This window comes from Neofelis nebulosa, chromosome 4 (assembly GCF_028018385.1).
Source record: "Neofelis nebulosa isolate mNeoNeb1 chromosome 4, mNeoNeb1.pri, whole genome shotgun sequence".
Lineage (NCBI taxonomy): Eukaryota > Metazoa > Chordata > Mammalia > Carnivora > Felidae > Neofelis > Neofelis nebulosa.
Genome location: NC_080785.1, coordinates 70,535,174 through 70,562,472, shown reverse-complemented (window position 1 = coordinate 70,562,472; position 27,299 = coordinate 70,535,174). Strand labels below are relative to the sequence as shown.

The 27,299-nt window shown below is 38.0% G+C and overlaps 1 protein-coding gene across 5 annotated transcripts in view; it reads left to right on the top strand.

The window, feature by feature from the left end:
* The window catches only part of DYNC1I1 (dynein cytoplasmic 1 intermediate chain 1), a 314,344-nt gene extending 287,715 nt beyond the window's left edge, over nucleotides 1-26,629 (top strand). For all 5 annotated transcript variants that reach the window (XM_058725021.1, XM_058725023.1, XM_058725020.1 and 2 more), the window contains 3 exons: nucleotides 4,256-4,396; nucleotides 8,563-8,688; nucleotides 25,676-26,629. In XM_058725021.1, coding sequence (XP_058581004.1) covers nucleotides 4,256-4,396; nucleotides 8,563-8,688; nucleotides 25,676-25,786 — 378 coding nt within the window. In that variant the 3' untranslated portion in view covers nucleotides 25,787-26,629. The remainder of the gene's footprint in view (nucleotides 1-4,255; nucleotides 4,397-8,562; nucleotides 8,689-25,675) is intronic.
* Nucleotides 26,630-27,299: the final 670 nt, after the last annotated feature.

Below are 27,299 nucleotides of genomic sequence, written 5' to 3'. Positions count from 1 at the left end.
CGAAGCTATATAGACATTTGGTGAGCTGGAACCCGGAGCTCTGCCTCCTGACATCGTTTTATTAGACCCTCCATCGCGTGGCCTCCTGTTTATCCCTGCTGGCAAAAGGGCCATTCCATCCTATTCCCAGTTTTTTGAAGAAAAAGATTTCTGCCAGTGTCAAAAGGTGCTAAGGATGCTTGGAATTGTATGGGTAACATCTTCATGACTATTAATAATCAACTCAGGAAATGCAACCGACATTCTGTGAGGGTGTTTTTTTTTTTTTAACCCTTTCTACAAGTTATACAGCATGTGGTTAGTAAATATTGGTTGAACTGAATAGAACGACAGGTAACAGAGTTGCTATATTTGCTCTGAAGACCGAAGACCACTGCTATGTCTTATAGAGGACTACACGGTTCCCTCAAAGGATGTGCTTAAACAGCTAGGAAAACCAGAGAAGCAAATCCACCTCCACCGCTTACAATCTTCGTGGCCTTGAGAAAGCTACTAACTTTCCCGAACTATAATTTTCTTTTCTGTAAATACCGTCTACCTTACAGAGATTTTATGCGGATTAAATTAGACAATGTGTGTGTAGAGTCATGCAGAACAAACACCCAACAATTTACCCTTCCCTGCCCTTCATGTCTGTCTGGGAGGTGACTGGCCGCCCGCTTCTCTGCTCTGCGAGTCAGGATGTTAAAGTCAAGCTGATCTGTGTCTGGATATTTTTGGATTTTTGGCACAGCCCCGGAAACTCGTCTAAAGCACAGGGTGTCGTGGCTTTAGTTCACTGGCATGTGTCATCACACATGCAATGCATCAGGTAACAGTGCAGCGTCCTTGTCTCTTTTCTTTAACAGTGTGCTGATACTAAACACGGCACTGGGAATGGAGACACACAGGTGAAGAGGTTTTTGTCTCATGAAATTTGAAGGTTTTGAAAAACGCTTTCTACAGTAATGTGCTGTGAAGCCATATTTAGCTTATTAGATGGCCTTGAGTATTTTACAGAGTGAATATTTAAAATCCCCAAGCTTCTGCAGCTTTAATATACACAAATGATATGACTGGATCCTCCTCAAAAATCGTTGGTCAGATCTGTCGCCACACTGTGCACCTTTTCAAAACTCATAGTATTCTAATACCGGTGATAAAGCTACAGCAGTTTTGTAGATGCAGACATTTATGTTTCAAACTTCAAAAACAGAATCTTTAGATCCTGATGCTTTTGATACATTTGATGAAAAAGTTGATATTTCATGATTTATTTATCTACTCTAAAATGTTTTACAGTAAGCATTTGAGGCAAAAAAATTTTAAGTTTCTAGTCTAATCCCAGTTAGTTAACATACAGGGCTGTATTAGTTTCGGGTGTACAATACAGTGATTCACACTTCCATACATCACCAGGTGCTCAACATGACGAGTGCACTCATCACCAAACTTTTAATGAGGTTTTCAGGTTACCTTTTGAGCCCCAAAGAAAAGAGAATGAAGAATTCCTTGATCAACAAAAGTACAGCTAATATTCAAAATAGCACTGCCTAAGGATGTAAGAGGGGTGTTAGCTCATGCCTACAGCTCACACAATGCTGTACTCAGGAACTAGTGGTGCCTAGCTGTCAGTCCACTTGGTCCCCTGACAGTGGGTTCAATCCTGACCAAGACGTTCCCAACCTGTGAATCTATCAAGGTTAAAACAAAGCCCTTGAAAACGTATGCCCTTCTTCCTTCCCCTAAACTTGCCCACACTGCAGCCTAGAATAACGTGGCGGTGGTTTTTGCGATGCAAGCTTCAGTCTTAGAGGCTGGGGTAATAAGGAAATTGGAGAAAAACCTAGACAGTACTAGCATTTCAATACAATACTATTAAACATGAGACAATTGGATTTTGGTAGCATGAACAATGGCTGTTATTTCCAGATGTTTAAAAAGTGAAGTCTCCAGGAAGTATTACAATTTTGATTGGGTTTCTCACAGAAGCAGCAACTAAAAGAAAAAAAGGAAAGAAGCAAAGTAGAGATTAACGGGGTAATTTATTGGGAGAACTAATGTATCGAATAATATCAGCTTTCTAGAAAATGGCTGTTGAAGGTTGGGTGGTTTTATAATTGATCAAAACAAGGATTGTAAATATGATCTGTGTTTAATGTCTGTCTGGATGTGTAAGTCTGTATCTAGACCTCTGTATACTCAGTTCTGCTATCAGCTGGGTTATTGAGAGAGGATACTGAGAATCGACTTTTTTCAGTATGTCTTTTCCACGCTTTGACTTTGAGAAAATTGTGTCACTCATGTTGTTTAACAAATAGTGACTGGCTAGCTACAAAATCAAGAATATGGGGTGGGAATAGTCTTTTACTAAGAGTTAGAATTTAATATTTACAAGTGGTCAGTAAAGGACCAGCTACTCCATCTCAGTAAGGAAAAATGATACAATCATGCCACTTTAAGGTGTCATTGGATATTCAGATTCTCTGGAGAAGGAAGTTTGAATCACCTAGTCCAAAGCTCAAGAGGAAGAAAGAAGCTATTCGTAAATAGCAAGTTGACAAGTAACTTTACCTCAAAATAACACTGCAAGCATGGTATATGATAAACATTCTGGCATAAAAGAGTTATAGAATATTAAAATACAAAAATGTAAGGCTGATGTCCACTTAATTCTTTCTGAGGTCTCAATATCATATGTTCTTTTTCAAATCACTCCCCCATTAGACACTTCTTGCAAATACAGCACATCTCACACATCTACTGCCCACCCCCTGCATGCACAATGGCCCATCTAAAATCTTCTGTGTTGCTATAATAGTATTAGAATTGTGTTCATTTCTGAGCAATGTCAAAGCGATACAATTCATGGAAAGAGAAATCACTTACAGTTACTACCCTAACAAATCTTTGCTCTAGGTTTTTGTCTCTCACCGATTTTTCTCACTTTCACATCAGCAAGTGCATTCTATGCATTTTACCTTTGCTACCCATACACATTGGGAGTTCACTCGAACATTTGGAGCTGTTACCTACAGAAACATTCTTTGCACATTCTATGCATAAAGGATTTGATTGTTCATATTGTGTGTTATATTTTTTGATCTTATTCCTCTGGCCTGCACAGGCATTTAGCCGAACCCAGGAAGAGAATACAGACAGCTGACTGGATGAAGAAGACATTGTGGAAAAAAACTCCCATTGTTTAGATTTCTGTCAGAGGATATAAGAATACTTAATTTCTTTTATCTCTAGGGCTTTCATTATCATTTAAATTTCATTTTACATTAATTGATCAGGGATTAGTAAAGCCATTATGCAGAAATTAGAATAAGACAAGCCAGATGGCATGAATAATTCATGAAGTCCAATTACGTTTTATTTCTGGTGTACTTTCAAACTTGCCTCTGACTTCTGTGCTATTTTGATGTGACAATATTCACTGGAAATCAAGAGTGCCATTTTAATTTATTGTATCCCTCTGGAGTAGAAGCATTTGTATGCAGTGGGGGGTGTGCTAATGTTTTTCCCCAAAACACCAATTTCAGGGCTGTTGGAAATACTGGGTGATCTAGAAAATGTGGTTCATCATCTGTGAAGGTTCAGGGATTCTACGTTGAGCCACGCCAGTCCACCTGACGAGGCAGAGAAACTAGGGTCTTAGAACCGCGAGATTTTTAACTTCCCAAAAGAGCTACACAAATCCCTTCAAAATATGTGTTCCCATTCCCGCCGCAAAGGAACCATTAAAGTATGAATTTGGCCTGGAGTTGGCCTGGAAGCAGACATGCAGCTACAGAAAAAGACCACGAGGTGGCAGGCGTTGCCTTCCATGCAAAAGGTCCGGGGCCGCCGGGCCAAGCGGGGGCTTCCAGAGCATCCCCGCGGGTCTGATCCCCGCAGGCCGAGCGCGGTTGGGTCTGGGCTCCGAGCGACTCGCGGAGCGTAGCCTGGCGAGAATTCCGAGCTAATGGGCAGCCCAGTCCACCTGCATGGAATGTCTCCTACGCCTGTGTCTGAAACCGCCTCCCCCGCCGGTCCCAGCCCCCAGTCCCCTAAGAGTCCCCCCTTCCCACCCACCCCCTCGCCCCCCGGTATTTATTTATGCCACTGGACAGTTCTAGTCACATTAAAGCTGCGGTTCACCTTTTCGAGGACTTTCATCTCGGGAAGTTTTATGACACTTTGTGAATGTGCAAAGTTTTTAATTAGGCTCGCTAGACAGCCCGAGGCAGCGGCAGCGCCACAAAGTCTTCACGGTCTCTCTGCTTTACAGCACAACAAGCCGCTCTACTCCTTTGAAGACAATGCAGACTATGTGTACGATGTCATGTGGTCCCCCGTGCATCCCGCGCTCTTTGCCTGCGTGGACGGGATGGGGCGCCTGGACCTCTGGAACCTCAACAATGACACCGAGGTGAGCGGCGGCGCAGGCGCCCGAGTTGGGGGTGGGGGGGAGGGCTGGGAGGAGGGCGCAGCCGGCCTCTCACCGTCTCCCCCTCTCTCTCCCCAACGGCCTTTTTTGGACTGACCCTTCAACTGCAGCTGGGCTGCCGACCCCCTTTCTTGACTGCTCTGAAGGGAACTGGCAGATGCACTGGCCCCAAATCATTTCATCTCACGTCATCCCCAAACCGTGGCCGATCCTGGACAATGGACGACCCTTCTTTGCAAAAAGCAAAACGCTGTGTGTTCACGCCTTTCCCTGCGGGAAAGGATACACAGGCATATTTCAGAGCAGTGTTGAAATAACTCCATTGGCAAGCACTTGGAAAAGTAAGCTTTTGTGGACGCTGACTCGAGATTGAGCTTTTAAAAAGGGTTATTTGTCAGTGTTTGCTATTGGTACACTTTCTATTTTAAATTCATAAAAGATGATTCTGTTGACCCTTTATGTTTAGATCCATCCTCCATTTGATTTTTACAAGGTAAAATCATCTTTATCTAAAATGCTGAACTTACAGGCAGACTTTTACAATAGTTTGCAACTCTGAACATGTATGTTAGACTTAGTGTTTGAAAAAAAAAGCGGGATATCAACATGTCACATTCAGAGAAGTGAAAAATGGCCTCCCCCCCCCTTTTTTTAAAAGGGGGGAATTAATAATAAGGAAATATTCTTTTTAAAAATTATGCTATATACATTTATGTTTTAAAAAATTCTGCCATGTGCATTTTTCCTTTTGCCCACACCCTCAACAGTACTGAGGTGCTAACTCAGCTACTGGGGAGAAGGCTTGTGTCTTTTTTAATATGAATATTAAATGTCCTTCGATTTAGAAAAATAAAACGTTCTCTTCAGCACTTCCCGGCTTCTGATTCAGGGCACCTCTCCGTAAATAAGAAGGGACAGGTAAGGGGAACAAGCATGTAAACTGTATGTCAAGTGGAGAACAAGAGAAAGGTCTTTTGAAGTGTTTTGAGCAGGAAGCAGCTCAGCCTTTTTAATTAGGAAGCCTATAGCTGGAGGATCTGAGGAGGAGCAGGCCCCCTAGTATTTTCTGTGGGAGGGGGCAGGGAAATATCCCTCAGGTGTTATTATGGAGCCTCTGTAACTTGCAAAATTATATGCATCTCTGACCACTGCCAAATAGTTACATTTTCAAATATTTCAGTTTGAGTCTTTTTTATTTTCTTTTGGTTACAAGAATTGTGTGACAAAGATAAGAGTTATGTGATGAAGCATCTTTGAAAATAAGCAAAAGGCATAAATGTGTGCAATGCCCATCATATTTTGGATGTTGAAATGTTCATAACATTATTGCTCTTCATAGAAAGATGCTGTTATTCCACATTGTGATGGTTTCCCAAAATCTTTCATCACTGTTGATTAAAATCATATTGCTTCTATCTGCTAGAATAAACTCATTCACTTAAATCAACCAAAAGACACACGTTTTCCAGGTTGGCTTAGGAGACCCCTTGTATCAGAAATCAGATTTAGTAGAAATGATGTTTAGGTGATGCCCAACTACGATGCAGTGGAGTGAGTTCTACCCATGCCTTAATAATTCCTATGTAGCTGTTCTTATTTTGTTTGTAGTCTGCTTTCTAGGTAAAATGAACTTAACGTGTCCACAATGAAATTGTCAAAAAGGAAATTAATTGCCAAATGTAATTTTTCCCTTCTCTTTCTCTAGGTATCAAGGGACAACCACATAAGAGTTTTGTAGATAAATATTTTTTAAAAATCATTATGGGCCATGCAGATTGCTTAGTTTTGTGGTAACCATAATTCTGCTTTCAGAATACTAGTAGAAATGTCGAGTCTGATTCAAATCCGGTAATGAACCGAACACTTTTTTAAACTCTCGAATGACTTTTACCTCCTATCAAGTTGAACAAGATTTTTCAAGTGTTTGTTGGATTAGGATGTAAATTTGTGTAAAAAAGAGAGAGAACCTGAATTCCCAGTGGGTTTTGCTGCTGTTGTTGAAATTACTGTACCTTTAGACCAAGTTATTCCAATTGCTCCTATGCAAGGATAGTTCATATTCACCTACCTGAGTATCACTCCACACAATGTAGTAATTTAGGCAGTAGATAACCTGTCTTTGCAATTAAAATGATTGAGCCTTAAAAAGTGTGAAAATAACTGTGAAAGCAAAGTACAGAAGTAAGAGAGATAGAGTTCAATATATGGATTAGTTTCGTTATAGATTGATCAGCTGTTGAAGGGTCATTAGGAGTAAAACTAATAAAATATATTTTATCATTTCCTTCATGCATTTGATACTTCTTTAGCACATATAATAGGCTGTGATAGTCTTTTTTTTAACCATTTATAATACTTGAAATGAAGGTATTTTTAAATGGCTAAAATAGTATTTGTCCCAGTTTGCTATATTACTTAATTCTTAATACATACGATTCTTTAAAATGTATCAGGCATAATTTAAAGTGTATCAGAAATCAGTTTATTTTGAATGATTAATTTTTAACATTCATATTAAGATTCAACATTTTTATTCAATTTTTGAGATTGTTCATTGATAAAATCTGATGTTGAACAGAGTTAGGTTTATAAAGTATGATCCTGTACGATCTCCCTAAATTATGCTGTTAAAAACTAACTCTGAAAACTGTATGGCTGAATCTCAGATTTGTTTTCTGAGCAGCGCACTGATAATAAAGCATATTGACAGAATTATGGCCCATCTAAATTCACATTGTTTTGGCCTTTGAAAGGTTTGGTTAAAAATTCAACCTCCTGCCGGCACAGCAGGCACCTTTATTGTAGAAATTGTGTATTTTTTAAAAAAAATAAATGAGTTGGGGACTTTCGTTTTACATTTTTGCTCACAATTGACATACAGTGATTTAAGCAGGTAAAAGAATTTTTATTGATTTCAAGATTAAGTTTAAACATAGATTCTTACATATGATGGAGTTTTTATTGCTATTTTAAAGATAGGTATTGGGTCAATAATCTCACATAAACAGATGGTTTCAATTCCTTGAATAGCAGAACGCCGGGAGAGCTGAGGCACAGTACGTCGAGTTTCCATCCTAAAACGACCTGTTTAGGAGACACAGGTCTTAAACAGTGGCATGAGATGATCTCTAGGGCCCTCCTTTCACTCTATTTTTTTCTTTTTGTTTCAACATTTACTCTTTTGCTTTTTAATGGCCTGTTGTCATTTCCCATTCCACATTCTTGGAGAAGAAGCAGAGATGCGATCTTTACATCAGGTATAAAGTTCCAAACTTAAAGACAAGAGTTTACACAACTGTTGATACAGAGGGGTGGGCCCCCTAAAACGTCTTCCGAATACTACGGCTCTTGTCATAAATGCTGCAGGTTCCATTTCAGCCCCTCAGTGTATTTCAATAATTAGTATGATAGTAATTATCAGCATTGGCAGGTTTCAGTGTTTGTTAAAGGACATGGAAGGCCTCTTCTACAAACAGGGGCTGCAGTCCATCAGGGTATCAGCCTGGGGACATCTCCAAACTTATAGAGTGCTTCGTCCATCCTGGTACTGACAGGAAGGGGGAAAATAGGAAAAAGGAAAAGAAAAAAAGAAAGAGGAGAATTTGAGGTTTTGAAGCTTTTCCACCTGCACTTTTTGTCTTCTTCTGATCATCCCTTCCCTGATGAGGTTTTGAGGGATCAATACATATTTTTTCCCTGAAGACACACATTAATATGACCTTTATTCCACCATAAACCCCCTTCCTGCCTTTTATAGTATCCTTAATCTTGGTAAATCCTGAAATCTCTCTCTCCATCGATCCATAAATCATGACCTGATCGTGAAGTATCACATTTAGCTGCTGTGTTTGTATGTTGGATGTACACCCTGCATAATCCGGAGAAATATTTGTCACTCATTGCCCATTGACTATGGAAAAAGACTCTCCCTCTTTTCCTTTTTTGTTAAAGTGTCTCCTCTCTACCCCTTAATTCAGTGGAGCATATGATTTAAGAACAATGAATCCTTTTACCCCTGCACAGGGATGTATATTACTTCATGCACATGAAGGCAGTGGTGACTCACCCAGTTAAACGTATCATGGTAAATTTGTGTATCTAAATTCATATTCAGAGATTCTTTATTGCTGTTGTAACCTCTTTGACAGGTCCCGACAGCAAGTGTGGCTATTGAAGGGGCTTCTGCCCTAAACCGTGTTCGTTGGGCTCAAGCCGGGAAAGAAGTTGCGGTTGGAGACTCAGAAGGCCGAATTTGGATCTACGATGTTGGAGAGGTACATATTTTTTGGTTTACAGGTTTGGGTGTTTTGCTTTTTTTCTTTTTTTCTTTTTCCTTCTTTTCTTTTCCTTTTTCTGTCTTTTCTTTTTCTTTTTCTTTTTCTTTTTTTTTTTGACTTGTGTGTCTAAAGATCTAGTGAAATTATTGACATGACCTGTGGGCGACAAGAGCCCTCTCAAGTGCGTTTGCAAATTTCCACTGACTTCAGTGGGAGTTTGGTAAGACTTCCTTAGGGCCTAATTTGGTCTTCTGTCTCCACACATGGGCCGCTTTAGTTAATGATCCAGGCTCTTTCAGAGAGCTATAGAATTCCCACCCATCCTGTGATAAAGCATGGCACTTCCCACCAATTTCACGAGAATGGAAAGTTTGTCCAATGCATCATGCTAGCATTGAATTTGGAATTTGTTAAACAAACAAAAAGTCCAGTTTTCATTATGTTCACTTAAAGTGTATACTATTACTCTTTAGTTAAAATGTAGCCAATTAAAGAGGCTGAGGTTGTGCTCCCTTCATAGTATATATATTAAAGAAGCTGAAGTGAATCCGAATTTGTACTATTTTCATGATATTCAAAGTTATTCTATGAGATATATATCTCTGGTATAGCTACATTGTATTACGTACATAATGCGTTACATTATATATGAAGTATTCCTGAACATCATGGCACATATCAAAGAGCAAAAATCTATATCTTGTATTTCAGATAAATCTCTTTAAATTTTTATGCTATCTTTATTTAAATATTACATTATCAATCAATTGTACTTAAACGTATCTATTTTTACTAAATGGGAAAGTGTCGACAAAAGCTTTCATTTGCAATGAGGTTAAAGAATTTTTTCCTTAAAGACAAAGAAAATATTGAACTTTGAAGCAAAACAAAACAAGAGTGCTGTGTAATGCTATTCTGGTGTAATATGAATCTAGAATTTGCATTCCAGGGGAAAAATGTACCACATTTGTATGTATAACACCCTGGACCTAGGAAGTATTCTGTGCCTGCCTGGTGGATGGTTTAGCTGATCACACTGACAAGGTTCCGTATGGTTTCATCAGTCGGCATTCTGTACATTTGGCAGAGTCCCGGATGGTTTGTCCTACACTGCAACGATTTATTATACACTACTGTATGTGGGGTTGATTATGTTGAAACGAACTAGGTGTTGTTGTTGTTGCTGCTGCTGCTTTTAATTCAGCCAGAAAGAGAAACTGAAGGACTCTTGAGATGGGAATTTTCTATTTGGGGATGTGCACTGCTAAGTAAAACATTCAGAAACCTCTCAGCTTTACTGCATGTTATCTATTTCATTAGACACCTCCTTAACCACTCCCGATGCCACAAGCTGAGTCATCCCAACAGCAACAAAGACTCTGTTAATATTCATCCCCAGTGGTGAAGATACAAATGGTCTGGTGACTATTGACGTAGTTTGGAGTCTTTGGGAAAGAGAATACCTTCTGAATCAAAAACACTGCCAATGGTTTTATAGCAATGTTTTCTTCAATGATTATTCTTTATATTCAATGCATCTTTTACACTGTCTTCATCAAAATAAAACTAAGCAACAACAAAAACCTCCTTCATTAGTTCATTTACTAAAAAATTAAAAAGCTAGCAAAGAAGAACATTAAAAAACAAGGGTTTTTTTTCTCTCTTTTGTTTATAACAAATGTAATTGTGGGAGAGAAATAGATGTGGAGGCATGCTCAGAGATGAAATGGCAGAAAGTAGATGAAATTTAAACTCTTTTCTCTACCTCCCTTGCTTTTTATACATAATGTCACTTAATCCTCTTAAGATCATATGCAACAGTAATGTTTTGTCCAAGAGGGATGGAAAGTAGAATAGTTTAACAATCTGGTCTGTTTCAAGAAAAGTTTTTGAAAAATCTTTACGTTGACCACAGATATTTTATATATATATGTATACACACACACACACATATGTATTTGTTGTTATCTATATGTAACATATATGTATAATGTATATGCACGTACATACATATATACATACACACAATCCCCATGCAATAAGAAAACACAATATGACATATATACAGAATGTTCTGTAATTAAGTGATTTTATAGCCTGTGGACAGACTTGCTCAAATATGACTCATATTTTAGGAGCAAAAAATGATTTTGCAAAAGTTGCCTTGGCTGATATGTGGCTGCTAAAACTTCCTTCTAGGTTGCTATCATCATTTCGAAATTGTAAAGTGTTGTTATACTCATATTTCTACTATCGTAGTGGCAGGTCAGCCTGGTTTTCATTTTTGTATTATTGCTCTTACTTTCCTAAGTGATATTACAGACTATAGAAATGTCTGCAACTATAGACCAGTCTCGTCTATTGTCTGGAGTCTAGACAGACTATAGAAAAATCTCTGTGACACATAATAGGCCAAACAATTTGTAGGGTTGTTTATCCCTACAAATTCACTACCCGGAAAAAAAAGGATATACTATTTTATTGAGAGTAGGTAATATTATATAATCTTCTAGTCCTTCCCTGAATGACCAAAAAAAATCAGGATAGGCTTATACATTTGAACAGGTTTTTTTTTTCTGTATTGTTTAGTCAATACACAAAGCAATCTATAGCTCAGAAAAACTCAGACTTAAGATAATTTTGTCTTCACTGTAGTTTTTTTTCCTAAGTATTTTTGAAAGGTATTTACAAATGTAGCTCATATTTGTTTCTTTGGAAAGATAAAGGGGAGAGGTCCTTTTCTCTTTGCTCATCTCTAATGCCTATTCTAAATCTCTGAAGGCCAACTCTATATATAGAGTCTCCATGTACTGAAAGGGAAGCGGAGCTTAGCTGAAGTCCACTTCTGAGAGATGGCAGATCACTTCATGGGCAAATGCCGCCATTATTGTAATTACCGCTGTCTCGTTCACCAGTCTAGAACTCACAGAGCTCAGCTGTACTTACAAGAGAAGGGCACCCTCTGAGCAGTGTGTCCTCAGCCTTCCAAATCACCTAAACTGCAGAAAGCCAGACAGAGTGTCTTCACAGCAAACTGGCCCCATTTAGAATTTGAGGTCAAATCTAAGGCTCGTGCATGGGTGACAAGAGGGAAGGGGTTTGAGCAGGAAGTGATTTAAAAAGGGGAAAATATAGAGAGAAAGAAAACATATGGCATTGAGGATCAAATTGCTAGTAGACTGTGCTACCATTATCTGTATTCAGAATTGGTCCTCTGGTCCCCATTAAAACTGAACCCCTCACCAGGGTCATGCTGACCTTTGGATGGAAAATCTTGCTTTATGGAACCCTCTCAGAAAGAAGATGAAACACTTTTAAATAAGCCTTATAATACAATCTGCACAAGAAAGTAAATGGTAGTTTCTAGAGTATGCTTTGTTGATCCATTTTCTTTGAGACCTCAGTACACTGAATAGGTGTCTGTCTGCAGGAAGACACCTCACGTTCATTTCTCCCTGGTTGATTTGAGGAGAGGGAGGGGGCAGCAGGCTCCCTCTCACCAAGGTCCTATTCCGAGAGTGAGGCTGGCTTCCTGCTTCATGCTTGGGTTACCTGTGCAGTCTCACAGGTGCTGTACATAGAGGTTCCTTCAGCTTGGCTTCATGCTTGGCTGTCACCGTCTTGCAACCGTTCAGAAATTTTTCAACAAGGCACCCCACATTTTCATGTTTGCACCCCCCCTGCAAAATTATGTAGCCAGTCTTTGCCACAAGAGTATTGTTCTTAATTCTACTCATGATGCAAATCAGAAATGAAAAATTATGGCCTTGACCTAGACTGTTAGGAAAAAGGAGAAGTCTTTAGAAAGGTGGTCATTTGTAGCACATGTTGTATGATCTTATTATTACTTATGTCTTAAGACTATTTAAAAATGTTGAATGGAATAGCAAAGGCTGTAGATTATAAACATCATGAGGCCCAGAAGAACAGAGCTGAAACCGTATGGATATTCTCATTCACTCCCCATACCCTTGTTTTGATCATACCATAATTTTAACCGAAAGTATAATAGAGTTTGGGGGAAAGATCTCTATGATGCCTACTACATTTGGAGTGGAGAGGGACAGCCTTTCTCTGTCACTTAATTGTCACACCATCATCAAGTACTTCCTGATAAGAGACTTCTGTGACTACCAGTGGAGATGGCCCCATTCAAGTCTAGGTAGACCTGCTTCCTCTGAGACCTGATGCCCAACCAGAAGAGCCATGCAGAAAGGGACTTGGGTGCCACCGGTGGTTAACAACCGTCTGCCTCATCTCCTGTCCCAGCTGAGGCTGCAGCTGCCACCGGGAGTCTCAGCACATGATCATGCCCTCTTCTATTATATACAATTATCTTCCATGACTTTTAAGATGATGGCAGAGAGAAATGGCCCGAATCCAGATTTGCTGATGCAATTTATTATGAACTTCTGAAGGGGTAAACAGAGGATTGTGTATGAGCTCACTGAAATCACCAGATTGAGTATGTCCATCTGCCCCCTACCCCCTTTTTTCCTTTTTGTTGCATTTAAATGGCTAAGGTATGAGTAATATCTTGGGGTATATGACTAATGAGGTAAAGTATAAAACAGCAGTGTTTTCAGGTAGGCCACATGATGCTTTGTTTATATAGCACACATTTTTGGTTGTTTGATTTCAGCATTGTAGCTGGAAAATATACTGCACACATTTATTTTCACAGACAGGGGTCTATTTTCTTTGCGGAGCAGGTGCTCAACTCCCATTAGCATAAATGGAAGTTATGTGAATTCAGCGAAAGACAGAGAAGATCCCTTTTATTTGGCTATAATTTTTATTCTGTTTGTGCATCTTAAAAGTTATTAAAATAGACAGTGCTTGCATGCACCATTTAAATTTTCTAAAATGTAAAGTTAAAGATGAGCCTCGCTCTTGAATAAGTTTTGAGGATCTTTCTCTTCAAACTGTGGGATGCAGTCTGTTTGTTGTGAAGCTGTATGATCCCATTCAATTAACTGAAACGCGGAGAAGATAACAAGTCATAAGTTAACTACCAATATAACCTGAAAACACTGTGTGTATGCCGCTTCAGAATACACCCAAAGAGGACTGTTAATCATTGTTGGATTTTTTAAATGATGTGTGAACACACATATTCTAAAGAATTAAAAATAAGAATTACCCACCACCATGGCTCCTTTACTGAAGAGCAAGCTTTTATGTATGTATGTATGTATGTGTGTGTGTGTGTGTATATATACACACACATATATATATATATATATGAAGCTGATTTTAATAGTACATGGACCAGTGAGTATAGAATTATTCACGTGTCCTGATGATTGATAGTCAGCCTATCTACCTGTCTGTCTTGCAGATGTGTTTTATAGAAAGCCCGTTGCTATTGTTAATGCTTCAGTGCTGTCACATAGATGGGCTGTCATAAATATCCCCTAACAACTATGTTTGCTGCTTATCTGAATTAGTTAGAATGCTGTTTGCAGCTCCAGTTTTAAAAAAAGCAGTTTATTCTCCACCTCCTGTTATTTCTTTTTCCATTAACCTCTTCCAGGGAAGATTTTGTTTTCAGTTGTGATAAACACACATAAGTTTCAAATCCCTGATTATATTTCTACAATAGCCAAATGATAAGATTCCAAAGTCATTTTCAGCTTACAGCAGAACTTGAAAAATAAAACGGCAACTTAAAAACAAACTTGGAGACGAATAAATCTGTGCACCCTTAGCTATTATTGGTTTGGTATCCCACGCACTAATTACCTAAGGAAACATGAATTCATCTTTGCATTTTAACCCTGAACTTTGACAGCATTTCAAATCGCTTGTTTCATACGACTCTTTGGGGGCTAAAAGAATAGCAGTCATTTTATTACAGATTTCAATAAATACAGTAAATTGGACATTTGTTAATATATTACAAGGGTCTTGCAAAATTCTTGGAAAGGAAAACTGCAGGTGAATAGGAGAGATTAAATGTACCTGCACGATTTAAATCTTCATCTGAGTGTATTGTAAAGCTCAAATGAAAAATTAGGATGACAGTTTATTTGGGATCCCGACAGGAAAAATGGCCTGTGAAATACACTTCAGAATGGTAGTCCAGGTGTAATGTCCAGGGACTATTAAAAAGTGCCTCAAACAGTTTCTGTAGCCAGCTAGCACAGGGATAAAAGAAAGCGATTCGATCAGCCATCTCTCTTGCACCTAAAATATCAGTTCAGTATAGAGGCATCTGAGAAACTGGCAGTGCTGAGAGTGCAAAAGAATTTGACGCAAAATAAATACAATGCGTTTCTGGTTTGTAAGTGGATTACACTTAGTCGATAATTGTTTGCTTTGTGGAACTACTTTGTGTTTGCCAGTAGGACAGGGCCTAGGTCAGTTTTCCACAAGAAGTGTGTGCCCTGAATATAAATAATCCCCGCTCCGTGGGGAAGGGGTGTGCAGAACACAACATATGAAGTTTAACTGAGATTTTGGGGTTAATTCAAATAAGAGTCCCATAATGAAAAAGAACTGGATTTGAAATCAGCTCATTTAATGATGGTGCTTTATGAAGGCTATTATCCCCCGCTGATGACGGAGCTGAGAGCATGGCTGAGCCTCCAGAAGGGAGAGGGAGCTGGGCTCGGGTTACGAAGGTCCAGTTATAATCGCCCCAAACACTTGTGTTTCTCATTAAGTGAGTGTGGCCACAAGTTGCTACATTCTTGAAGGTCTTTGCAAGTCCTGGCTTATTCTTCAGTGAATAAACAATATTATTTTCTTTAGCTGATGCCAAACACTTCTTCTGATATCCCTCCATGGAGAAGAAAGGACTTTGGCGTAAGTTATTCTGTGGTGCCAAACATCCAGATAAAAACTGAAAATCCAAATACTTAGTTCTGTCGACAATATCTAGATATTCGATGACATAGAAACAAAGCATTGGGATTTTCAATTGCACTTTTCAGTTTTTACCTGAATTTTTAATTGCCATAGCCACAGCACTGTGCAGTTAAGTCAAAAAACACCAAGGCATATCCGTATGAGCAGATTTGGGGTGCTAATAAATATAATTACATAAAATAAGCTACTTTGAAGTAATATATTAATTCATTTTCTTGTCATAATAAATTACATGTATTTGAAATAAAATAATTTGGTTAAAATGTAAGATTGTAATTTTAATATTAACTTGATTTCTTCTAGGAAAAGTGCTTAATTGAAAAAGGAAAAAGAAAAAGCACTATTAATTCCAATTAATGTTATAATTACTCATCTTATAGTGAATGTAGTAGTCATGGTTTTCATTTTGATAATTATATATGTAAAAGACTGTAATTAAACTAATTATTATATAAATAGTATGCTTATTCAGGTACATTAGTTTATAAAAATGAATTTATAGGATTAATATCTTTTCAATCTACTTTTTCTCTGGATTGATAAGAAAATACTTAACGACTTTTATGTATTATGGAGAAGCTGATTTGATGGAAAGAAAACCCTAATATCTAACTTTATAAAAACCAAATTAATGTGTGCATAGTAATTTGCAATATTCAATGAAACTCATATATTCCCATTTTGGTGATAAATGGCCTATGAATATAAACCTTCTGCAACAAGTACCAGTTTGTATAATTAATCATCTTTATGATTCTTCTGTGATTTCAAACTGTCATCTTCAATAGCAGTTTGGATCTTGAAGCAGTCATTAATTATAGTGTTAAATTTTTTCATGGCTGACAAAATTGTTTAGTTTTAGAATTTCAAAACTGCTAAATTTTATCTTGAAAAATTACTGCTTAGAACAGTAGCCTCAAATCACAGCTTAGACCAGCCGAGCATGAAGCGGCTCCAGTCATCTGTGAGGCTAGATTAACACTGGCCTGGATGGAAATGGAGAGTTGTTTGTTTCTTACAGGAGTACAGGTGTTACTATTGGTGCATCTAAGACAGGATAGGAAATCAAGTACCTGCCTATGCGTGTTTATGTGTAAATATTTATGTTATATAGGTGGGACTTGCAAAGTGAGGGAGTGAATCATTCTATTCTAATTTCAAAGAAGGTTTGCATGGATTTCTGAGAATGTCAGCTATCAGAACATCTTCTCCATTTTAAAACATGAATTATTTATCATTTAGGAAATATCAAAGCTTAACATTGTTGAAGAAATTTTGCACCCTTCCTTTTTAGGGTGGCAGATAAAACTGATCAGTGGTCCATTCCCTAAGATCTTTCTCCCTCATGGCCAGCTAATAGTTTCTCAATATGTAGATGAAATATTTCATTTTTATTTATCTTAACATTAAGGAACCTTTGGTAAAAAAGTGAACGTGTTCTAGTAGCCTCAAAACCAGCCACCCTTTTGATTTAGATTTTTTTTTTTTTTTCAGTTTGGCAGCCCTCCTTAGGTTAATCACATTCCTCAGTAAGGTTTTTCTAATGTTTAGAGTGGCATGTCCACAGAAACATACACAAAGTAGATACTTAACAATTGTCTATTTGAGTGGGATAGCCCAGCCTTGCACAGTGCCTGGCACATAACAGGCACTCTATAAATATTTGGGTGAATGTTTCACACGTGAAAGTTGAAGGTTAAGGGAAAGCTTAATTGTGTGAAGCATTCAGAATGCAGCCTCCAAGTTGGCTATCGACTGATGGACAGGAAAAATAATCCATTTAACTATGTTTGCACTGAGCAGGATATATAGAAAACATTTTAAAAAGAGGGCTTGTCCTTCTTCCCCAATCTCTATCCCACTCCCCCGCCCTCTTGTGCTTTTAAAAGTGAGCGATTGGCCACTAGTGTAATGAAAGCCTAACAGCTGATTCAAATAGTTGTCAAACCACTGGAAAAACGCTTCCTTTTCATTGTGCTTTTTTTGGACACTATAGATATGGTAAATCATGAACTACATTATAAAAATACCTCTTTTATGCCCAAACATTCAGTAGGAGGGAATGACATTTCTTTTATTACCTCGGTAAATGTTTCTAAGGTGTTTAGCAATAAGCTTTCTTTTTGTCAAAACTGCTTAGATGCAGTGGTTGCTAGGAATTTACTAGAAAACCTATAGTTAATAATATCAGGAAGAGAAAGGATATATGTTTAGTCAGCTAATATGACAGACTAGCTTGAGTAGCCCATGCTTTTTTCATTTCCCTGTCATTTTCTTGATCTTTTCTGTTCTAGAAAAAGAGTGGTAATTGAAGTTTTAAAAGTTTATTTTCCATTATTGCCCATCAGCCAATGTTTTTAGCACTTTTTCCATCTTTTGGACAGAGGAATAGATTGTTCCAAATAATAGGAAAAAAATAATGCTTAAGAGATTTCTCAAGAAAAAAGGATGAGATTTTAATACAAATGTGAACAAGGTTGTCCGTAGACCTTAGTAAATTAACTCTTTCTTCTTCAGCTGTGTGATTTTTTTCCCTCTCCGCAGGTAAAAACTCCAGAATTTTGTCATGCTTCCTATAATGTGAAATTTTAACATGAAGAAGTGTTTATTTTTTAAGAATAGTGTTTAAAATTATTTCCTTCAATGGTTGCTGACTTATTGAAATTGATATAGACCCATATTTATTACTATTTACCTTTGATTTTATGGCTCGTCCTTCTTTCCTTAATTGGGTGGTAATGGATTTTTTTTTAAAGTAGTGTTCTAACCTGCTATAAAAATCAACCACCCATTTAAAGATACTAGAGAAGAGAACTTTGGCAGAGAGATCTCAAGCTTCACGGGTGGATGAGGGGTCCCTTAGAATAGGATTTTATGATAAAATAAATTCTTTCTTTCTTCACCAAAAATAGCCAAATAATCATCAGATTACTCTCGGTTTGCATGCTGCTAAATTTCACAGAAATGTTAACCTACTGACCAGGAACAGCAGATGCTACAGAATGGAGACTAATGTAACTTCTACTTTCTGGCCTTCCCTAAAAGTGCTGTAAATACTAAGTTACCACACAGACTATCTTTTTGTGGTGGAATACTGCAGTGTATTTACCCCTTCTGTATACTGCATTCTGGCTTGGAATTTTGGTCCGTGGTTTCATCCGTTGTTACCAGTGATGCTAGACTCCCCCAAGAGTTAAATACAGTGGAGCTTGTATTTATGTGAAGTGAGTAAGCTTGGTCTTTCCAGCGGCTGTTTCATTGCATGTTACCTCCCACTTTGCTTCCCTCTGTGTGTGTGGCAAAGGGAATTGTCCTAAGAAATATCGGCTTCCTCTGAACACAAACGTGTTACCAGTAAATCCACAATCTCCTGATTTGGGGTGCCGTTAATAATTGCACTTTTAAAAAACCTTTTAAAGCTTAGAGGGGTTTAGTCTCTGTGGAAACCCACATTCGCTTCCACGGTCTCTGTAAATGCATTAAAAACAACAACAAAAAACCAATGCATATTAAAATGAAAAGGTAATTTGCAAGATATCTTTTTAACAGAAAACTTTAATTTTGGGGTTCATACAGAAGTTGTCATTTACCTGTTCATAATCGATGGCTAACATAATCGTCCCAGGCTTTTTTATAGTGACTCCATTTAATTAAAAGATTACAAAGATGCTGATGAACCACACATCGATGGAATACTAGTCCCCAAACTTGGAGGCCTACTCATTTTCATTTGTTTGCCGTGCTTAATGTGTCTGAGAAACCAAACTGAAATTACGAAATAGCTTTCTGTCTTAATTGTCCAAGATTTTTAAAAATTAACCTACTTTTATATAAGCAATGCTCGAGACATATTTTTACCATAAAAAATTCAGCATTGAGCTGGTAGGAGTTACTGCAGATAATGCAGCTTTTTCAAATCAGCTGCCAGGTACTATAAACCCCTTAAAATTACTAACAAATGAGGGAGGCTTGACTGTGGACTGTTCAAAATTGTTAGCCATGTGCTTATAAAAAGGGACACATGAATGATATTTAACCCTGGTCATAAAAAGCCATTTGATTTTTATAACAGCGTGTTCAGTGGTTACAAAGCTTTATAACTTGAGCTAAAAATGTAGAATCCCACTGTAGAAAGTGCCATAACAAGGACAGAGCTAGGGGAAGCTGGATTGGCGTACCTGAGAAATTAAAAATATGCATGTATATGTAGACATATCTGTGGATGTGTATATTTACAAGGAGTAATTATACTTTAAGTTTGATTTTTTAAATGAGCAATAAAAAGTACTCTGACAGAATTTTTCTTGTGATCTGAAAGAACCCTTTCCTCATATCCAGCTCATGAACTTTAGGTATTATTAAAAGTATGACTATTTAGGAAAGTATTTGTGTGGGCTTTCAAGAAATCAAATGTAATAAAAATAAGGTATATTTCTAAAAAGAAATGCAGCTCTATACAGGTGAGAAGAAGGAAATGGAAGAAAGAAAAGGAAAGGAGCAAAAATTACCTCCCCCAAATGGAAAAGAGAATAAGAATAAGCATTAAGGAAAAATAGGGAAAAAAACCATCATTTCCTCCAGTTTCATAATGTGCCAAGCACTGTGCTAAACCCATTATATTTGGCAGTGGAGGGGGTGTGCATGTGTCTTATTTAATATTCGCAACACTCCTAGGAGATGGGTCTCAAAATTCCTTTCTCACAAATGAGGAAGTTAAGATTGGAGACGTTAAAACAGTCTTCATACGGACATACTGCAAGTAAGTGGCAAAGCAGGGAAAGAAACTGTGATCTGGCTGATACTGGAGGTGGAAAAAGTCAACCTTGGCTCCATTCTTAAAATTTAGTTATTCTGCAATCTTTGCCTGTCTTTAAGTGCACCAGAAACCCAGGCCAGACACCTAGTGGTTAGGCTAGTTTTTGGGGGGACGGGCTGGGGCAGCATCCAGAGGTGCCCTCTCTTCCGTTCAGGCAGACAGGAGGGGCAGATCCATGAAACAGCCTCAGAAGTAGGGAGTCGAGGGGACTAAAATGATCAACTTCCCTAAAATTTCCACAGCTTTTACACTTTTGCTTTTTATTTTTGACCTTTTATCTTCTAAGAATCTTAGAAGATTAAATACAGTCTTTAGACTCTTTTAGCAGGTGATTCAAAACACTTACTTGCCTGCCATTCTGCCAGTAAGCTGGCATTTCCTAAAGGGGCGAGGCTCCTGATTGGCCCATTCTACCGTGGGAAAGTTAGGCGATCTTTAGCAAATCATTTAGCTCCCCGGTCTTCTATTTCCTACCTGTTAAAAGAGGTCCATGCCTTGTTCCTTAATGTCCTCACATAGTAAACATCAGAATTATTTTAAGAAAATAAAAACAAAACCACAAAAATGCTATTGAATCGATATGCATGCCATTTACATATATCATTTGGAAGAACATGTTCAATCTGAGTGACAGTTTAAAGAGAAAGAATGCATGACTATTCCATGAAGAACTCATGGTATTTTCTTCACTTAGATTACCTCTCTCATCCTCTTCACATCTCTGTTGATAAATGGGTCAGACACTATCACCCTCATTTTACAATTGAGGCAACGAGAGCTTAAGTGCCTGACCATTGCCAGTACCAAGATGAGAACGGGACTTAAGTCTCCTGTCCAAATCTGAGCTCCATTTTACCTCCTCCTTGTGGCCAAATTGCTACCTCAGAAACTATCTATGTTCTTAGTTCCCTCAGTTGTAAAAATAGGCTCATATCATATCTATACAAGGTCATCACTCTTAGAGGGAAGATTTTATCATCTCAGGAATTAGAGCCATGAGTGCTTGTGGCATAAAAATGCCTTATACGTTTCACAAAAAAAATTAGAAAAGTCTTCTAGTAGGGGGTGTGAATGGGCTTGTTGGGTGCACCTTGTACATGAAGCACTGGGAAAATCTGAATCATCCCTGACCTAGGATGTGGACTTTGGCAGATGAATCTGAAGGCAGAAAATGTTTCCAGATCCACTGTGGTTCAGTACAATACTGGAAGAATTTTTACAAATCCTTCTTTATGGTATTCCCTTGATATAACAATGGGCCATTTCCTTCACAGTGCTTTTTTTCTTTTAATTAAAATTATTCATCATGATGAAAAACTTGTGACTATTTTTCCTATCACGAAATAGAGATTGTTCAAAAATTATTCTAAACTGTTTTTTTCAAGTGGAAAACAAATCCACAGTGATGCTCTAGGTTTAGCCTTTAATGCCTTGATGGAAACTTAAAGAGATGCTGAAGCCTTGTCATTAACATGCCATTTGCTTTCCTGCTACTTACTTGACACACAACACACACTGGGACACGTTACGGTTGTCACTGTAAGAAAATAAATTTTAGGCTATGCATGTTTTGAATGTCAGTGAAGTTAAAAAAACAAAAAAACAACAAAAAAAAAACCCCCACCTGTGCCAGTATTCACACATTTTGACCTAAGAAAATATTATTCACTGCTGTATCTTTAATCCCTAGCACAGTGCCAGGCATAGAGTTGGTCCTCAGTCCATGCTGATTGAATGCGTTTGTGTTCTGGTTAGAAGAACATGAGAGCAGTCTTACTCTTTAACTGAGAAACATGAACAAAGAATTTTCCTACTTAATGATTAGGGTATTACTGGATTAAAGATGTCCTAGAGAAAGTCTGAAATGAATTTTTGCTCTTGAGCCTCCAGCTATTTGTTTGTTTAAGTTTATTTATTTATTTGGAGAGGGAGAGGGAGAGAGAGAATCCCAAGCAGGCTCCATACTGTCCGCACAAAGCCTGACACAGGTCTCGATCTCAACCAAGAGTTGGATGCTTAACCGACTGACACACCCAGGTGCCCCCTTTCCAGCCATTTCTTTTTTTTTTTTAATTTTTTTTTTTTAACGTTTATTTATTTTTGAGACAGAGACAGAGCATGAACGGGGGAGGGTCACAGAGAGAGGGAGACACAGAATCTGAAACAGGCTCCAGGCTCTGAGCTGTCCGCACAGAGCCCGACGCGGGGCTCGAACTCACGGACCGCGAGATCGTGACCTGAGCCGAAGTCGGACGCTTAACCGACCAAGCCACCCAGGCGCCCCCAGCCATTTCTAATCAGAGAGAACCAGGTTAGAAAAGCCAGGAACTGCCAAGGATAAGAGGGACAGTCCTGTCCAAATGGATGCTGGTTACAGCCACAGATGTAAAATGAAAGGATTGGTCTTCTTGTTTGTTAGGACCCCTGTTTGATCTTACCTACAAGTAATTCAAATGCCAAAAATTGTTACTTTGGGTGTGGAAACAGCCTGTGAATGCACGTTCACACATTCAAGCTAAGATTATTCTTAAAGTGCTTCCTGACGGTGATACTTAATTCTAAAAATGGGGCAGTGTGCAGTTCACCTTCTAAATCTAACATTACAGTCATCGTGGCTTATTTTTATAGTCAACTAAATGAGAAAGTGTAATAGGATGAGGTAGGTAAATTTAAGTTTCTAGAAGCTGTTGTGTTTGCACTGTGTGTGACTCTGGAATGTTTTTTGTTGTGGTTTTGTGTTTTGTGAACCAAAGCAAACTAACATTTTTGTGAAGTTTATGGTATTCTAGACAGAAAAATACTTGGCAGGATTTTTTTTTTTAAACTTCTAATATTTCCAACCTAAATAGAACTTTCACAGATCAAAGAGAGGACAAGATATGTTAGAATACTATTAACCCTTTTGTGAGGGCAAACCTGTACTTTTAAGGACAGGTGTTGGTATTCTAGTACTATTATTCCCATCCCTGGGGAAAAGCTCAAATGTAGTTCCACTGTAGGGTATTTTTGTTCCTTTATTAGAAACATTTAAATCTGATAAAATTCACTTTCAACCAGTTAGATGTGCAACTTAAACGTCATAAATGGTACTCAGTTCTGTCTCAAACTGTATCTGGGCATATATTCAAACCTTAATGGCTCACAGTCTTAATTAGTATCGTTTCTTAATGGCCTTGCCATTACTACTGAATGAAACTATGTGAAACATATTTACCTGTTTTCTTATTTCAGCATATAGTTTCTATATATTGCTATCAATAAAACATTATGCATGGCATCATATGTTAACTTGTACCATTTCAACCAAGAATATACTGTTACGTTAAAGAGCCAAACTCCTAGAGCAATATACTCTATTATATATTGTATAATGTATTATTAGTGAGGACTGCTTTTTTCCAGGACTTAAAGTTATATGAAATTATGAGGTGCCTTAGCTAGAGTTTGATTATCCTTTATGTATTGGGAAAAAGTCATAATCATGTTATCATGATTGGCTTTGTCTCTTCCTAGGCTTTAGTTTTGTGGTTCTTTTTGGGAGGACTTGTTAGGAGTTGGAGGAGAGAAAGGAAGTGGTGAACCTATTCTTTCATATAAATATGATACCAACCCTTTGCTGCTCATGCTTTTTGTTAGCTCTTTTGTAGTAGCATTTGAAGTTTGAAGGCCTCATTTCCCCAGTACGGTATTTTCTAAAATTGAAGAGAAAAATGAAGATCGATGGAACCTAGGAAAAGAGCTCAAAGTAGGGAAAATGGACTGAGCAAAGGGGGTAACAGTGTCATTCGATACTATTGTGAACTTATGTCATTGCCTAAGAAGAAATTTGAATTCATTTCAATAACTAGGGAAGTAACCATTCAAAACTCATTCATATGACTAAATGAGAATTCTTATTGGTACTGCATTTCTCAAAATCAGTAGAACTTATTCCCCTACCTGTATATCATTTCCAGAATTATATTACTGAAACATTTAAACCTCAGTACTAGAACACTAATTGCAAGATATACTCTGTAGACTGCTGATGACATCCTCCAAAAAGTTGTCTTAGCATCTGACATTATCATCCCCTGTAATAAAAATGTTAAGTTCTAATCATTTAGCTGTATATAGTGGGTAACTTTTCAGCTATAAAAATGATCTCAAAGCTTAGCTTTATTTGCTTCCTGTTTTTTATTTTCAAAAATGTATATTGAGACGAATGTGTTATTAATGCTTATAGAACCTAGTACCTATAGATGGATTATACCCTCTTACAGGGCAATCCTCTAAGAAAATCACTCTACATCCTACATCAATTTTATTCTATATAAAAACCATTCAGACTTCTACTTGATCATGCTTCTCATCATCAAATACTTCTCTACTCTATTCCAAACATTCGCAATGTATCTTTAAGCAGTTCATTTCTGGATGCTGTGTAGAGAAATCACTATCCTTTAAATCAGCTAACAGAATTTATACATGTAGCTTGTATCCGGTGGGATTAATTTTCTCCTCACTGAATTGTGCATAGAAGAAGATATGCTTTGGGAAATTTTATAAACCTCCCTTTTTTGGCAAACCAGGATAGGATACTGTCTAGGGATGCAGATACTGGAGTTAGATGGCACTGGCATTGATATTTGCTAGCTACACAATCTTAGATGATTTAATCTTTCTGTGCCTCGATTTCTTCTTCTGTAAAAAGGAAATACCAAGATTACCCTACCTAGGGCTGTGAGGTATGGGTTAATACATGCAAAGCACTTAGAACAGAACTCTTGGCAAATGTTAGCTACTTATCACCATGTAAGATCTTGCTGAAAAAGCCGTATCATTATTTCATTGTAAGATTTCTTTGTATATGTAAGCTATACTTTTGCCATGCATATTAGCACATTAGCAACACTTTTAAGAAAGGATCAATAGCATTGACTTAGAAAGGCAACACCACAGTTATTTCAAAATCCTAGACAATTATATGCAGTTTTTATCTGCTATGTTCACTTTAACTCTGGTCTTATGATGAATTTTCATTACTGAAAGTTCTTTAACTGGCTACTGTAATTGTATAGTTTACAAAAGTTTTTTTTTTTTTTTTTAAAGTTTCATAAATTCCATGAGTGACTTTATTCTCTTAAGTTGTCAGTTTAAGAGCAACACTTCAGGGCCGATTCAAGGAAGACGAAGATCTGGTTTCCTTTATATTCCAAGGGAAATGGCTGCTTCAGGAGGAACAGTCCTGTGGGCGTCAAGGCTTTCAGTCCTTTAAGATCCCTTTTTCACCATTTTCCATTAATCGCTTTGCAGCTTGCAGTTCCCCACAATGATGAATGGACCCGATTTGCCAGGACCCTCGTGGAGATTCGTGCCAACAGAGCTGATAGCGAGGAGGAAGGCACCGTTGAGTTATCTGCCTAATGGAAACCAACCATCCCCACCCTAGCCCCCACCTTCGCCTTCTAGAACTCAGCTCTGCGGTCATCGATTCCACTTGTATCCAGTGTCCATTCAGTAACAGTGTTGTGTGACATTTTGGGTGTCATATTGTGCCAGCTTTGCTCCAAGTATTCCAAATGTATCCCACCCTGCTTTCCCCTGACCTGAAATTCACCAGATCATTTCTATCTTTCTATTTGTCTCAAAAATGGGGGGGAGGGGAGGGGGAGGCTTTACGGGTTTAGTTGTTGCCTTTTAACTACTTAGTAGCTGTATTTAATAGCTGGAAACCTCTGGTTAAATTTGTTCTTACATGCACTTCTGGCATAGTCCTATTAAATCCATATGAAGCCAGATATGATCAGGTGCAGATGTGGCTTGCTTCATGATATGGCACAGGGCCAAAGACTTGAGATGTGGTGTTTTACATGGTGACTCACATTATGAACGGATTTACTAGAAGAACATTACTGCTCCTTATTTATTGTGGTGTGCTGCATGGAACATATTGATTTGAAAGCATTAAAATAAACGATCCTAGAGCATGTGCATAATGAGAGGACTGTATTGTCTCTCTGCTGCTGTTGAGGTTACATTAAGTTCCAAAGAACAATTACAGTATGCCAGTTCCACGGAGGACAAGAAATCTTTAGAGGTTCGTTGCAATGAACGGAATGAATTTTAATGCCTATTATTTCTAGGTACTTTGACAATATTTCAAATATAGTTGACCATTGATACTTGTCATTCAAGCTAACACAGTCCAACAAGAGTCTGTGGTTCCTGAATATGACACCAGTATTGCCAATAAAACGTTCCAAACCAGGTCTGCACCAGTGTGGATAAATCCTGTGCTTGGGGAAAGACTGATTCGAATGTTGCTATGACAAGGAGGTGGGGGAGATACATTAGGGCCATGTTAAAGATTGATAATGAACTTATAGGCAACCAGCCTGGTTGGACTTAAACCAAGACTCTGGTTTTATTTTTACGAGGGAATGTGTGTGGTTTTCTGGAAAGCTTTCCCTTATCTCCTTTACCCGAGCCACTCTTGCCCCAAGACGGTCTCAAATGTTAAAATAAGAAAAACAGGTTAAGATGGAGATACCAAATGGTCTACATATTTCTTTTTAAAAAATTTACACCATAGGGGCGCCTGGGTGGCGCAGTCGGTTAAGCGTCCGACTTCAGCCAGGTCACGATCTCGCAGTCCGTGAGTTCGAGCCCCGCGTCAGGCTCTGGGCTGATGGCTCAGAGCCTGGAGCCTGTTTCCGATTCTGTGTCTCCCTCTCTCTCTGCCCCTCCCCCGTTCATGCTCTGTCTCTCTCTGTCCCAAAAATAAATAAAAAATGTTGAAAAAAAAAATTAAAAAAAAAAAAAATTTACACCGTAAATTTATGTTTCTTGCTATTGGACTTGGAAATATGTCTGTAAACAATTTTAACAGAAAATTTTCTCAAAAATCATTTCATGCCTAGAGAGAATTAAAACATCT